Source organism: Molossus molossus, unplaced genomic scaffold, assembly GCF_014108415.1.
Source record: "Molossus molossus isolate mMolMol1 unplaced genomic scaffold, mMolMol1.p scaffold_m16_p_14, whole genome shotgun sequence".
Taxonomy (NCBI): Eukaryota; Metazoa; Chordata; class Mammalia; order Chiroptera; family Molossidae; genus Molossus; species Molossus molossus.
Genome location: NW_023425349.1, coordinates 55,743,104 through 55,755,925, shown reverse-complemented (window position 1 = coordinate 55,755,925; position 12,822 = coordinate 55,743,104). Strand labels below are relative to the sequence as shown.

Genomic DNA, 12,822 nt, shown 5'->3' with positions numbered 1-12,822 from the left:
CAAGGATCCTGGGATCCAGTGACATTCTTCAGGTCTCTCCAGTGCAGTGTCCACTCTGGTATCTCAAACCCGCATATTTAGATTTCTATACTCTTTTACTTAAAGCTCAGTTTCATCTCAGTATAACACTCTACGTAGTAGATTTTAGGGAGGCATAACAGTATGTAACAGGGACTTGGCTATGAGGCACAGGTTCGGTGGGAGAAGGGATTAAACTATTGGGACCCACTCTTTGAGAGATTAGAGTGCTGGAAACTTGTATAAGCATAGACTTCGATTCAGAGAAGGAAGAAGTCACCTAGTTAGTGGAGTGGATGTAATGTGGGAGTTTGGTTACAGCTAGACAAGAGAAGTCTAGGCCACAAAATCAGTATGGGGTCAGAGTAAGACCAGTACTTCTGAGTCACTCAAATGAGGCCCCGTGATTTCACCTTGACCAAGAATTTACTTATAAGAGAAAGGCACTGTGGTGGAGAGGGAAGTCATCTTGATCCTTATCTGCTGAGAGTATAACTCAAGATCACTTTATTATAGTCATCAAAACTTCATCCCCAAGAATTCCAGTCAGTGGAAAGGGCCGGGGACCAGCCCAGGGGGAAGGACTGCCCGTCAGAAGAGCTCTTCTCCCGCATTTTAAATGAAACCAAAGCTGTCCTGTTTTTTCCCATAGGGGTTTTATTTAGAAAACTTTCAGATGCTTGAAAATTATCTAAAGATGTTCTTAGAGCCTCTTAATTTTTCATATAAAGAATACTTTGCTACATATTCAGATTTCCAGGCCCTTTACCCAGAGATTCTGATCCTCTGAGTCTGCCACAGAGCCCAGGTGGGGCTGCTGTTGGGACATCCACTAGAAGAATCACTGACCTGGACCCTAAGTGGAGGCCTCAGTGCCCCCTCACATGGTTTCCCAGAGATGGTCCAAAGGAAGCTACTGAACCACGACTGAGGAAGCAAATACGTTCCAGCTTCCTTCTCTCTTCAGGTCCCAGGGAAGTCCCATAAATGCAGAACAACCTGAAAGCTGTAGAGAACCAGAATGGCTCTCATGGGCCTCAAGGGAGCTGCAGCACTTTCCACATCCCTTTACATCCGTCTGGAATGCTCTTTTCTGCCAGACCTTTCTTACAGCAGAGTTTGCTTGGAAGGACAGGGCAGACAGAATTAAATCCCCATTCTTCGCCATGCTTCCCTAGTTCTGCTTTAGGTCCGAGTGGCCCTGAGTCAAAGGATTGCTTGCGAGCTTTTGTGGGGTTTTTTGTTTTTGCTTTTTTTGCGCTCTATAGAGCAGAGCTCAACACAATCATAGGCAGAGTCACCTTTGTACTCAGAGAAGGTAGGATGAGAAGCAACACCAGGCTTATAATGAGACCGTAGGAGCTATAATTTTCAGTAAGTTGTACTGTTTATAAAATATTTTTACACTTATTATTTCACTGGATCTTTGCAGCTACCCAGTAGGAGTATATAACAGCAACAGAGTGGCTCCCGCTCATCGAGAAACGCCCAACTCAGTCTTATCAACCTTCACTAGTGACCACAGTGTTCACTTCACGCAACCATCAGACCCAGAATGTCCAAGTCTTTCACCTTCCATTCCAGGCGTGACATGTCTCTAGAATTTCTGAGTCACAGAGAATACTGGGCAGGTGATGGCGTGTGGGTGGCAATTTATGGGCACCTGGGCACTAACTCCCCTTCCATTTGTCTGCGCTCCTTCCTCTTCCTACTGTGAGGATTATGAGTACCATTTCCTTTTATAAATAGGGACTCATAAGCTCAGAGAGGCTGTGGTTTCCCCAGGGCCACACAGCCAGTAAGGGCAAAGCTGGCTCTCAAACCTCTCTCAGACTCCTTGAGTCTTCTGGTTTGAGAGTCTCTATTTTATGTAATTTTCAAATGTACATTATCACTGTCAGGATTCACTGAACCATTTTACTATAACCGTACATACCCACACACAGCAATTACTGAGACACACTGCAATTAGTTTACTTTGGCAGCTTATCATTTTGAGAATTTGGAAGCCATAGGCCACCACACATTAGGGTTTTCAGTGGGTTGGGGATATTTAAATGAAAATCAATCACATATTTTAACCAAGAGTATTTTACACGTGCCTTTCTTCTCTGCTTTTCCCATTTCCTCCTGCTCCATTTCAGCGACACGCTTTGCCTACTCTCATCTCCTTACCCGAACCTGCGCAGACATCAGTAGCAGACCCCCTCCCTCTTCCTGCACCCCTCGCCCGCGGAATAAGTCTCCAGCCGGAGAGTGAGAATGTGGCTCACAGTGATTCGTGCTGTGAGGGGTCCAGGGGTGAGCACCCAGGGTGTTCAGAGTGCATCTCACTGTGGCCTGCACTCTGGTAGCAGAAGCTCTAGGTGAAAATGGCCCTGCTCCTTGGAACCAAGTGAGCTTTTCTAACTGGAAGCCCCACGCTGCAGCCCATCTGACTGAGGGCAAGGGGACCAGGCAGTTGCTCCAGGGCTCAGCTGTTGAACCACTGCCATGGGATGCCTTTGGTAGGAGTGCACGCAAATGGAATTTTAAGGGTTATTATTCCCATTATTTTTTTTTCTTTCTCAGTACAGTAGTTTCTTAAATGTCAGTTGTAAATAGCTCGAGTGCTTTGCAAGCTGGTTCAATTCTGAGCCCGAAGAAAAATCTGTCTTCTTCACACAGTCTGTGAGCTGTTCCTGCAGCTTCCCCATTTATAGACTCTGTGTTAAAATGAAGAGTCAGTTTCTCCACCACCTCCAGGCAGGAAGCTGAGTTCTAGCTAGATAAGACCTGGATGATGTTGATGGTCAAGCCCGGGAGTCAAGACCAAAAAATTACAATCAAATTGTGGCAGGTTCACTTGTAAGAGTAGTATCGTCTTATATTTAAGGGTAGTGGGTTATGAGAGAGAAATTGCTTAAGAATGGCTTGTGCCCTGGCCAGTGTGTCTCAGTTGGTCAGAGCATGGTCCCATGCACTGAAGGGTCGTGGGTTCTATTTCTGGTCAGAGCACACACACAGGTTGCAGTTTGATCCCGGTTGGAGTATGCACAGGAGGCAACCGATTGATGCTTCTCTATCACATTGATATTTCTCTCTCTTTCCCTCTCCCTTCCTCTCTCTCTAAAATAAAATAAAAAAAGACTTGTACACTATTCAGAATCTATGAATACTTTCAAGCTTTTTATGGTAATAATAATTGCTGCAGTTTACTGAGGGCCTACTACATGCCAGAGAATGCACTAAATGCTTTTACAAACATTTTCATGTATAAGATTTTCACACCCTATGAAATTGGTATTTTAAAAGAAAATGAGGCTTGCTTGCCCTGGCAGCTTGGCTTAGTGACTGGAGTGCTGGCCCGCAGGCCAAAGTTGCAGATTCAGTTCCAGTCAAGGGCACGTAGTTCGGTCCCTGGACCTGGTTGGGGTCATTCAGAAGGCAACCAATTAATGTGTCTCTCTCACATTGATGTTTCTCTCTCTCTCCCTTCCTCCCTTCACCCCTCCCTTCCACTCTGTCTGAAGGTAAATGGAAAAATAAACTCAGGTGAGAATTTAAAAATAAATAAAGTGAGGCTCAAGAAAGAAAGTAATTTATTCAGTAACACATAGTTGGTCAATGGGTCACCCAGGATTCAAACCCAAATCCAAGTTCTCCATGCAATGGACAGGAATAAAATAGTAATGAAACCAGAAAATTGGCCAAAAGAAATTTCCAAAATGCTTCTGTTTTTATTCTTGAGGGTTTTTAGAAATTTTCAGTGATTGGGTGATTGCATTAATTTTATTAATTAATAAAGTGTTTTTTTTCCCTAATGAAAATGTTTGTCCTTTATGAAATGTTGATCCAGGCTAGAGCTGGCCTGTGTTCTGGCAGTGAGGGACCTCAGCAAACATGGCCAGACTTTCTTTATGTTGATTTGGTCCATGATCTTAAGTCCTAGTCATCTGTCTAAACTATGTCACTAAACACACCAGGGTTTGCGCTCCTCGTTTTGAAACTTGGTAGCTGTGAGGATTTGGGTAAGTTATTTTAACTTCTCTGTTTCTTTGTCTATAAATTGGGGACAGTATTACTTAACTCAAATGTTGTTGTAAGGATGATTTCCTATGTAAAACACAATCCCGTCTCAGAGCAAATAAATACTGGTTTTTTTCCTTCTGATAGAATTCTCTGGGTGGTTGGTGTAACACTCACCACAACGTTCCCTGAAGAGGCCAAGGGAGGGGCTGCAAACCAGAGTGCTCTGGACTCGGCAGGAGGTCACATGATGGCTGTTTTAGTTCTGCTGCCCTTTTGTTTTAAGATAAGGGCTAAATCCACAAGTCATTTCAAATATCTGGATGTTTGGGAGTATTAAAATTGGCTATCTGAATTTTCCACTTTTATTTACATGGTATCCTATACACAAAGTATTGGGTATAATGGCAAAGGATTAAGAAGTTCCTCTGCTTCCATCTCTTTGTCTATAAAATGAGAACATTTGTTTTAGTCACCTGTGTACAAGATAGGTATGTCACATGGCTACTTAAGAAGGAATCTGAAGAGTTTTCTAATACTAAGATACCATGTGAGTAGGAAGTATGTGATGCCCTGGGCCTTTCTTGGAATAAAATTTGAATGCATAAAATCAGGCTGAAAGGATGCAACCCCGAAGACCCTATTCTTCGGATCTTTAGGAGCTTTACCAACAGATTTACCTGTGTTTTCCACTTTAGTCTCATTGGCTTATGTCATGGGTTACAGAAGGTATTCAAAGGGGGTGAGCTCAAGGGCCCCCAGAGAGTAGGGGGAAACCACAAACAGCCAGAGAGTGTCGGAGAAGAAATTAGTGATTCAAGGGGATTAGGGTCTGTGTCTACTTTTATATCCCTGTCCCTGGAGCTCTCTGACTCGAGCCCTTCCATTCATCACCTGGGCTTATCCATGCCTCTGCACATGCAACAGTCATGTGGCTGAGGCCAAAAGCTCTACACTTCCTAATGTAACCCACAAAATTATAGTCTCTGTTAGAAAGTAGAGTCATAAAGCTTACAAATATACATCCTTCCTTCCACTTGGCTAGCCAACAACTGTACCACCAAGAAGCTGAGGCCCTGCCAGCTCGGCCCCTGCCACTGGTACCTGCTTCCCAGGTGTGGACTGGTCAGCCCCTCAGCCAGGGCTGGTCCTCGGCAGAGCTGTGGCATGGACTCCTAATTACACCTGCCATCACGAGACAGGGCCAGACACCAGGGCCACTGCCAACAATCTTCTTCAAAGTTTTCAGAGCACCCAGACGTCTTTCTTATTCATTGCTTTTTTTCCCCTCTTCCTACCTTGAATATATTCTGAAGAAAGAGAGAAAAAAGTTGCATCTCTGTATACACGTTAAAGAAAATTTCCTTTTTATTGTCATATACAGTATGACATTATGTTACTTGGTTTCTCATGTATATGTTTATCTTTCTTTTTCACTAAAACATACACTCCGAGAAGGATGGAGTGTGTTTTATTCATCATTGTGTTTCCAGCACTTGAGGAAGTGCTTAGTAAACTGTTGTGGAGTGAATGGAAGCATGAAAGTTGGAATGCTCGTGTTATTAGAAGAATAGGAAAAGAAAAGTGATGAGTACCATTTAAGATGCTAACTCTGTGCCAGGCTCATGCTCAGCATTTACAGGGATCATCTCTTTTGTAGCCCTCTTTAATCCTTGCAGTTGCCTCATGTTGTAATTTACAAAATTACAACAGCAAAGTCAGCACACACCTTTGTCAGTGTTTCTTCTGAAAGGTCAAAGGAACAGGTGACTCCTGAGATTTGGGCAGTAGCTGATTTGGGTAGATTTAGGTAGTAGGTCTGGGTAGTAGCTTGTCCAGGAACCCAAAAACGATGTACTCTGATCACACGGAATTTGAAGGCTTTTCCCATCTGAAGATACCAAGGGGTCTTGGGAGTTGAGTACTCTCAGCATTATTTCCAAGGACCTGCACAAAGGATCTTGCCAGGCCTGATCAGGCTATAGTCTTGTTGGGGAAGTAGTTCAGAGCAACCTTCCCAGTGGTTCACACATGGACTTTCTGGATCTAAAATACACAGACATCATGGTCCAGGCAGTACCCACCTCAGGGAAGGATCAGCCTTGACACTGACTGTTGTTCATCCAGCATTTTTCCTGGTGCCCAGAGTTTGGTGGTGGTTCCCAGCCTCACCATAAAGGAGAGCAAGAATTATGTTTTGCAAAGCCATTGCTACATAAGCAAACCCACTAAGTACAGCACTCCTGACATAGCACCTTGATGAGGTACAGGCTGATGGTACTTCTCCCCAGTTGGGTAGAGCCCCTGTGTTGAACATGACTCCACCATCATAGTTTATCCACTCATCATAGCAGTGGGCACAGTGACCTAGGCTCCCAGTGTGCAGGAAAGTGGGCATCATGCTTTCTTTTGTTTCTTCTACTCCCAGAAAAAAAGTGGTTTCTCCAGGAGAGCTGAAATGCCCTGGAAGTTTAGCTTAAACAATGTTCATTAGCCCTCTTGAGGGTTTCGAGTTGAGTGACCATTATTTACTTCTTGCTAAATTCTTTACTCCAGTTCTTTCCATAAAGATTGGAGTGGTAAACTTATAAGGAAAAGATAAACATAATAAAGAGTCTAACATACTTCTTCTCTTGAAGGCCAGGAGTCTAAGAATCATTATCTGGTTTTTATTTGAACTCGTGATGGGTCATGAGTTTTTCCTTTAGGAATTTAATCAGAAACATTCCTGAAAGGAAGTCTGCTAATGCTGGGAATGCAGATTGTCCTGGTCTCTGCTATCTAGTACAGTAACCAGGAACCACATGGGGCTATTTAAATTTGAATTAATTAAAATTAAATAATGTTTAAAAGTTAATTCCTCAGTCACACTAGCCACATCTGCAGTGCTCAGTAATCACATGCAGCTACTGGATTGGACAGCGAGATGCAAGTCATTCACATCATCACAGAAAGTCCTGTTGGACGATGCTACCCTGGAGAATACCCTTCTGTTATCATAGTTAGTCACAAGATTATTTTCTCCTCTAATTTCCCCCACTCCCCTTCCACTTTGGGAAGGAAATCCACACCCAGATTCATGGGGCTGCTTTATCATCATTAACAGAAGGAATGGCCATGAATTCCTGATCTAACCTATCAGCATAGAGACATCAGTGACCCCATGTGACAAAGTAAAGAGGAGGGGATTTTAAGAATGAATTTTAGTAATATGTGAAGCTCATAGATAATACTAGGGGAGGAAACAGGATAAAAAACAATATGTGTAACATTCTAGTTTTGTGTGTATATGTATCTTGCTATATCTGAATTGTGAAAGTAAAGATAAATTTTCCTTTATTTGTTTTTACTATTCTATATTTTCTGGCTGTTATAATTAATTCTAAATATTTTTATAGTTAGAGAAACAAATTGTTTTTAGAAGGGAAAAAAAATCTTCCCAAAATGTATAAAAGGAGGAATAATTCTCCTTGACCTTTAGGAGCTGCAGCTTGGGTAAAATCAGTTTATCTGTGGATTCTCTCCATACCTAATACCCCCAGCCCCTCTGTTCTTGGAGAGAAAATAACTTCTAGCATAGGGGAAGGGTGATTTTATAACTAGATGGGACAACCAACATTTATTAACAACATGAATTCATGTATGTATTCTTATGCTATTATAAATGTGTGTGTTCTCACTCATACTGCATTATCAGTCCTCAAGGACAAGGTATTATCTTATGTTTCTTTGGTCTCTCTAACAGCACCTTGACCAACATTTGATAACTACCATTGACTTACTGACTGACAGATTGGCTGACCTTGCCATCACTCTTACGTTTTATGCTCACAAAATGTGTTAACATCTTGCTTCATTTTGCTTTGGGTTCGAGAAGTAGTGTTTCTTCCAAATTTACTATGTGAAATCCAACAGCTGGAATACAGGAGCCATTCATCAGAAAAATGAGTTAGGCATTTTCTCAGTTTGTGTGTGTGGCAAGACCCTAATAGAATTTTTTTAAATTTTCATTAGTTTTATGGAAATGGCACTGGGAAGAGGACATGTTAAAGCTCTTTGATTTGAGTGACCACAGTCATCCACACCAGTGTTTTTGGCATCTCTAGTAACTGGCTTCTTGGAGGGAGGGATTTAACACAGAGGATTTTCTTTCCCTGAGTTGGCTGAGAGAGTGATAAAACACGCTTGCGGGGCCATTCTGGTTTCGGCTGTTCCTCGTGTCAGCCAAGACACCCACAGGCAGGAATTACAGTCCACTCTGCCCTCTCACTCAGCTCCAGATGGACAGGGGAAACTGGGAAATGGAGCCCAAATGTAGGGTTTAATATTTAACTTCACTGGGTGTGTTTCCCTGCATCACAAACCTTTTATACTCTTACACACCACAACACTCAACTGTAGATTGAAGCCATATGACATTTCTGCTCTCTCTTAGAAGCATGAGAGGAGATAGAAAAGAGAGAATGAATTGGTTTTCACAAAAGGCAAATGAAAGTCTCTATCACTGTACCTGACACACCTGCATGATTAATGTCCCCATTTGGGTTGCTGGGGGATTTTAGTGAAAAATGTCTTCTCTTCTCAGAAGAATGATATTACACTGAGGAATGCTACCTGGGAATTTATGGGTGACAAGTTTAAGTAGAACAAGTATAGGGATAAATAGCAAATATTGTCTATTTTGATGAGTGTGGAGACATTACATTCTAATAAGCCAGCCATTGTGGTTCACGGTAGTTTTCCTCCTTATGGGTATGCCATGATTGCATGTGCTTGGCCACCAGGTACCCCAAGTCATGATCAGTTCAAGGAACCTCCCAATCCACAAAGCTGCACCTCCCAGGTTCTGCAAACCACCCAAACTTCTTGCTGTTTTGAGTCCACACTGGGTGAGTGAAGAAATCAGAACTGGTGAAGGATCTGGGCACCAACCAGCAAGAGAGATAGGGCCCAGGTGCCCAGAGGGCCAAGAATTTCCCGAGGATGCTGTCTGGAGCTGTACGGGAGCCGCCTGCTGCTGCCGTGTTCATTCGCACACTGGTTATTGCTGGAGGACTCACTGCCTTTTTGAAAACTTTATTTCTCTTATTTTTAAGAACTAGAGTATTGTGAAGTAACTTTACATTTTACTTTCCTTATTTAGCAAATATATATCATATAAATTGCACTGTTAAAATATATATTATAAAATATTAATTATATACTTAATTATATTATTAGGTTTTATTATATAATATGTAAATATTCATTTAATTTTTATAATAATTCAGTGAAGTGTAGTTACTGTGTTTAACTTTGTTTTACAAATTGGAAAACCAAGAGGCTAAATAATTCTACCAAGACTATACATTAGTAAATAGTTGAGCTAAAATTTGAACCTAGGAAATCTGGCTCCAGAGTACTTTCTCTTCATCACTATTAAAATTCAGAAAAATATAAAGCAAAATATGAAAATAAAAAGACAACTATAGATATGTTGCCTTGCAGTCTACCCTATATATTGACTTCCACATAACTGAGCCCAGTCTCCCTATTCAGCTTTGTATCTTGCCTTTTTTCCTGCTGAACCTTATAATAGTCTTCCCACACTGTTAAAAATTCCTTGTAAATATTGTTTTAATGGCTACTTAGTATTCTCATCATGTAAATGTACCATTTGCTTAACTATTCTCTTATGGTTACCCTTTTGACATTTCAATTTTCTATTATGACAATTAGTACTGCGGGCAGAATTTCTCTTCTTTGTACTATACTTTTAGGATACATTCTCAGAAGTAAAATTATTGTATTCAAGAGTCTGAACACTTTTCAGGTTCTAGATACAAGTTGTCAGATTGTTTCCCAAAAGGCTTATACTCTTTTGCCATATCTGCAACACTGTGCAGAGGTGACTTCACCAGTCTCATGACAGCACTGAGAATGATTTTTAGAAAACTATACTAATGTGATAGGTAAAATATAGTATTTTATCATTGCCTTGATCTTGATTCCTTTGATGATTAGAGGACTGAGAATTTGTCCATATTGGTTGATGAGTTACACGAGTATTTGAGAGGTCTGTTCGGGTCCTTTGCCCATCCGTCTGTTGAAAGCATATGGGAGCCTTTGAGTATCATAAAGAGAAGAGCCAATAATTTCCCATTCTTTCTTCTCCTGCCTGGACATGGAATTTCCTTAGGTATTCTCCTAGTCTATACTGCTAACATGCATTTAATATTCCCCCAAAACTGTATGTGGATTTTTTTTCTTAATTCTATATACAGTATACAACTATCTGCTTATAAAGGATATTATTATTTTGTTTTCTACTGAGTATGCCTTGTGCACAAAACTATATCTATCCCTCTGTCTTTGATCATAAGCTCCTAGAGAGCCGGCCTATGTCTTTATGGGCAGTTCAGCTCAAATTCTTTGGTAATGTTCCTAGTAACCATAGAACTGGACTCCCAGCCAAGGCTAATATGAACCAAAGTCGCAATCAGAAAGAAGAACTGTGAGCATAGCAAGCTGCATATGTCAGCGCATCCTGGTTGGATTTAAAGAGAGCCCAAAAGAACCCAAATAGCACCTCTCCTACTTGTGGATAGGAGCTCAGTTTTCCTTGACCAAACATCAAGCCATCCAGTCTTAAGGAGAGGCAGTTCTAGTAGAGGAAGGCACACAGGACTGGGGCCCAAAGTTTATGGATTAGTTCTGTGTTTGCCATCATTTAATGTTTGTGGAAGGGACCCTGGGGCACTTTCTCTACTGATCTCTTTTTCCCCACCAAAAACATAGTGATATCAATAAAAACGGACTTTTATAAAGCACTTTAAAATGTTATGTATGGACTTCCTTATCTAATGACTTGCTTAGTCTTCACAGTAGCCCAGTGACACAGACAATGAATTCACATTTTGCATTCGGGGAAATGCAACAAAACGAGCTTGTTGCAGAGGCGCAATTCTCCATGAAGTATCAAATGAAGACTCCATTATTACATTTTTTAAAGCATACTCTACTCCAAGAAAGTAATCCACTGGCCTAAATTGACCATCAGGCAAAGAGGAAAAAGGAAAAGGCAGGTGTGGAAGATTATAGAAAAGGACCACAGAGGATCCCAAGGAAAACTCCATTAAATAACTAAAAAATGGAAAGAGATAAATGAAACATGATTAGCATGTTTATTTTTAAATAGTAAGAAATCTGTCCATATATTTCTTCATTATATTATTTGTTCACTTTTAGTTTTCCCATTTGTTGCAAAAATTAACAATAATAATAGTTGCGTAAATTATAATAATTCAGCCCTAGCCGGTTTTGCTCAGTGGTTAGAGCATCGGCCTGTGGTCCAGAGAGACCTGGGTTTGGTTCCCGCTAAGGGCACATACCTCGGTTGCAGTTTGTCCCTGGCCCTGGTTGGTCATGTGGGTGACAGCCACTCCATGTGTCCCTTTCACATCAATGTTTCTCTCTCTCTCTCTCTTCCTCTCTCTCCCTCCCACTCTACCTGAACAAAAAATGAAAAAGTGTCCTTGGGTGAGGATAAAAAAAAAAAATTATAATAATCCAAAATTATAATAATCCAACTGTGGGATACTGTGTACCTATTCAAAATAATGAGGAAGATATACATGTGTATGAATTCCTCTGTTAGAAGGACAGGTGAATAAATAGATTTCTGTTGCCTTTTAAAAAATAAAAACATTCTTCAGATTTTTACTAAATGTGAAAAATGGAATATAGGATGGAGGAAGTTAAGGAAGAGGCACTCAAAAGCTAGCCTGTGTAGCAATGTCATCTGAAGGTCTGGCCTTCAGGGTCCAGGACTCTGGAGAGTCTAGGGAAAGTAAGATGCCCTTCAGCTTCAGGTACCGGAGCAGGAATAAAGGTTTCATAAGCCAACAAATTTTGAAAGCCCTTGAAGATGGCAGAGCTTCTGCCCAAATGGTGCATTCCAAATGCTTGGTTAGAAGGTTTTACAGATGAGCTTAAGAGTGAAAGGCATTTTCTCCTATGAAGCTAGGCTGAGTGCAGGCCTGGCTAGGTTGGAATGATCTTTGAAAGTTGTACCTTGCAGTAGCTCAATGCTGTGCTTGCATTTCAGGATTTTACGGGCAGCTGCAGACATTCTGCCCACCACATTACCCTGACTCCCAGAGAACCATGCCGCCCAGCAGCTCCTGCAGCGTGGTGCCTTCCTTCGAGGACTACCTGGTCCCTACGTCCATGGGCCAGGCTGGCTTTGATGTTTTCCACAGAGCCTTCTCAACTCACTCGGGCATTACAGGTGTGTTGGTGTCTGTGACGTAGGATCTTGGGCAGACTGGCAGGAGACACCAGTTGGGTTTCCCGTGACCGGCTGAACTAGACCCAGCACATGATGACATCAAATCCTGTTTAATCTATCGGAGTGTCTCTCCTCTTCACCTTCCTTTCCAGCCCCACTTCCACCACCTTAGTCCAGGTGCCATCATGTCTCCCCCAGACTATGGAAAGAGCCTTCCATTAAGTCTCCCTACGTCAACTCCTCTCTTCACCATTCTGCCTTCCATGCTATCATATGCCTTCCAAAACATAAATGATTTTCCTGCTCAAATACTTTAGTTTCTAGTTGCCTAGAGAATAAAGTCCACTCTTCTAATCATGGCTTCAAAGCCCCCATGAGTTGGCCTGATCAGACTTTCCAAACGTTCTTCACATGTCTCCTGACAGGCCCTGCACCGGAGCTCTGCCGTCACACTGGGCCCCACATGCCCCTCCCTCTCTGTCTTTGCTCCCCGTGTCCTCCTTCAGGAGTGTTTTTTTTTTAACCTC

The 12,822-nt window shown here is 41.8% G+C and overlaps 1 protein-coding gene across 2 annotated transcripts in view; it reads left to right on the top strand.

Annotated features, from left to right (window-relative positions):
* The window catches only part of GLIS3 (GLIS family zinc finger 3), a 469,129-nt gene that overhangs the window by 452,551 nt on the left and 3,756 nt on the right, over nt 1-12,822 (top strand). For both annotated transcript variants that reach the window (XM_036261134.1, XM_036261133.1), the window contains one exon: nt 12,113-12,295. In XM_036261134.1, coding sequence (XP_036117027.1) covers nt 12,113-12,295 — 183 coding nt within the window. The remainder of the gene's footprint in view (nt 1-12,112; nt 12,296-12,822) is intronic.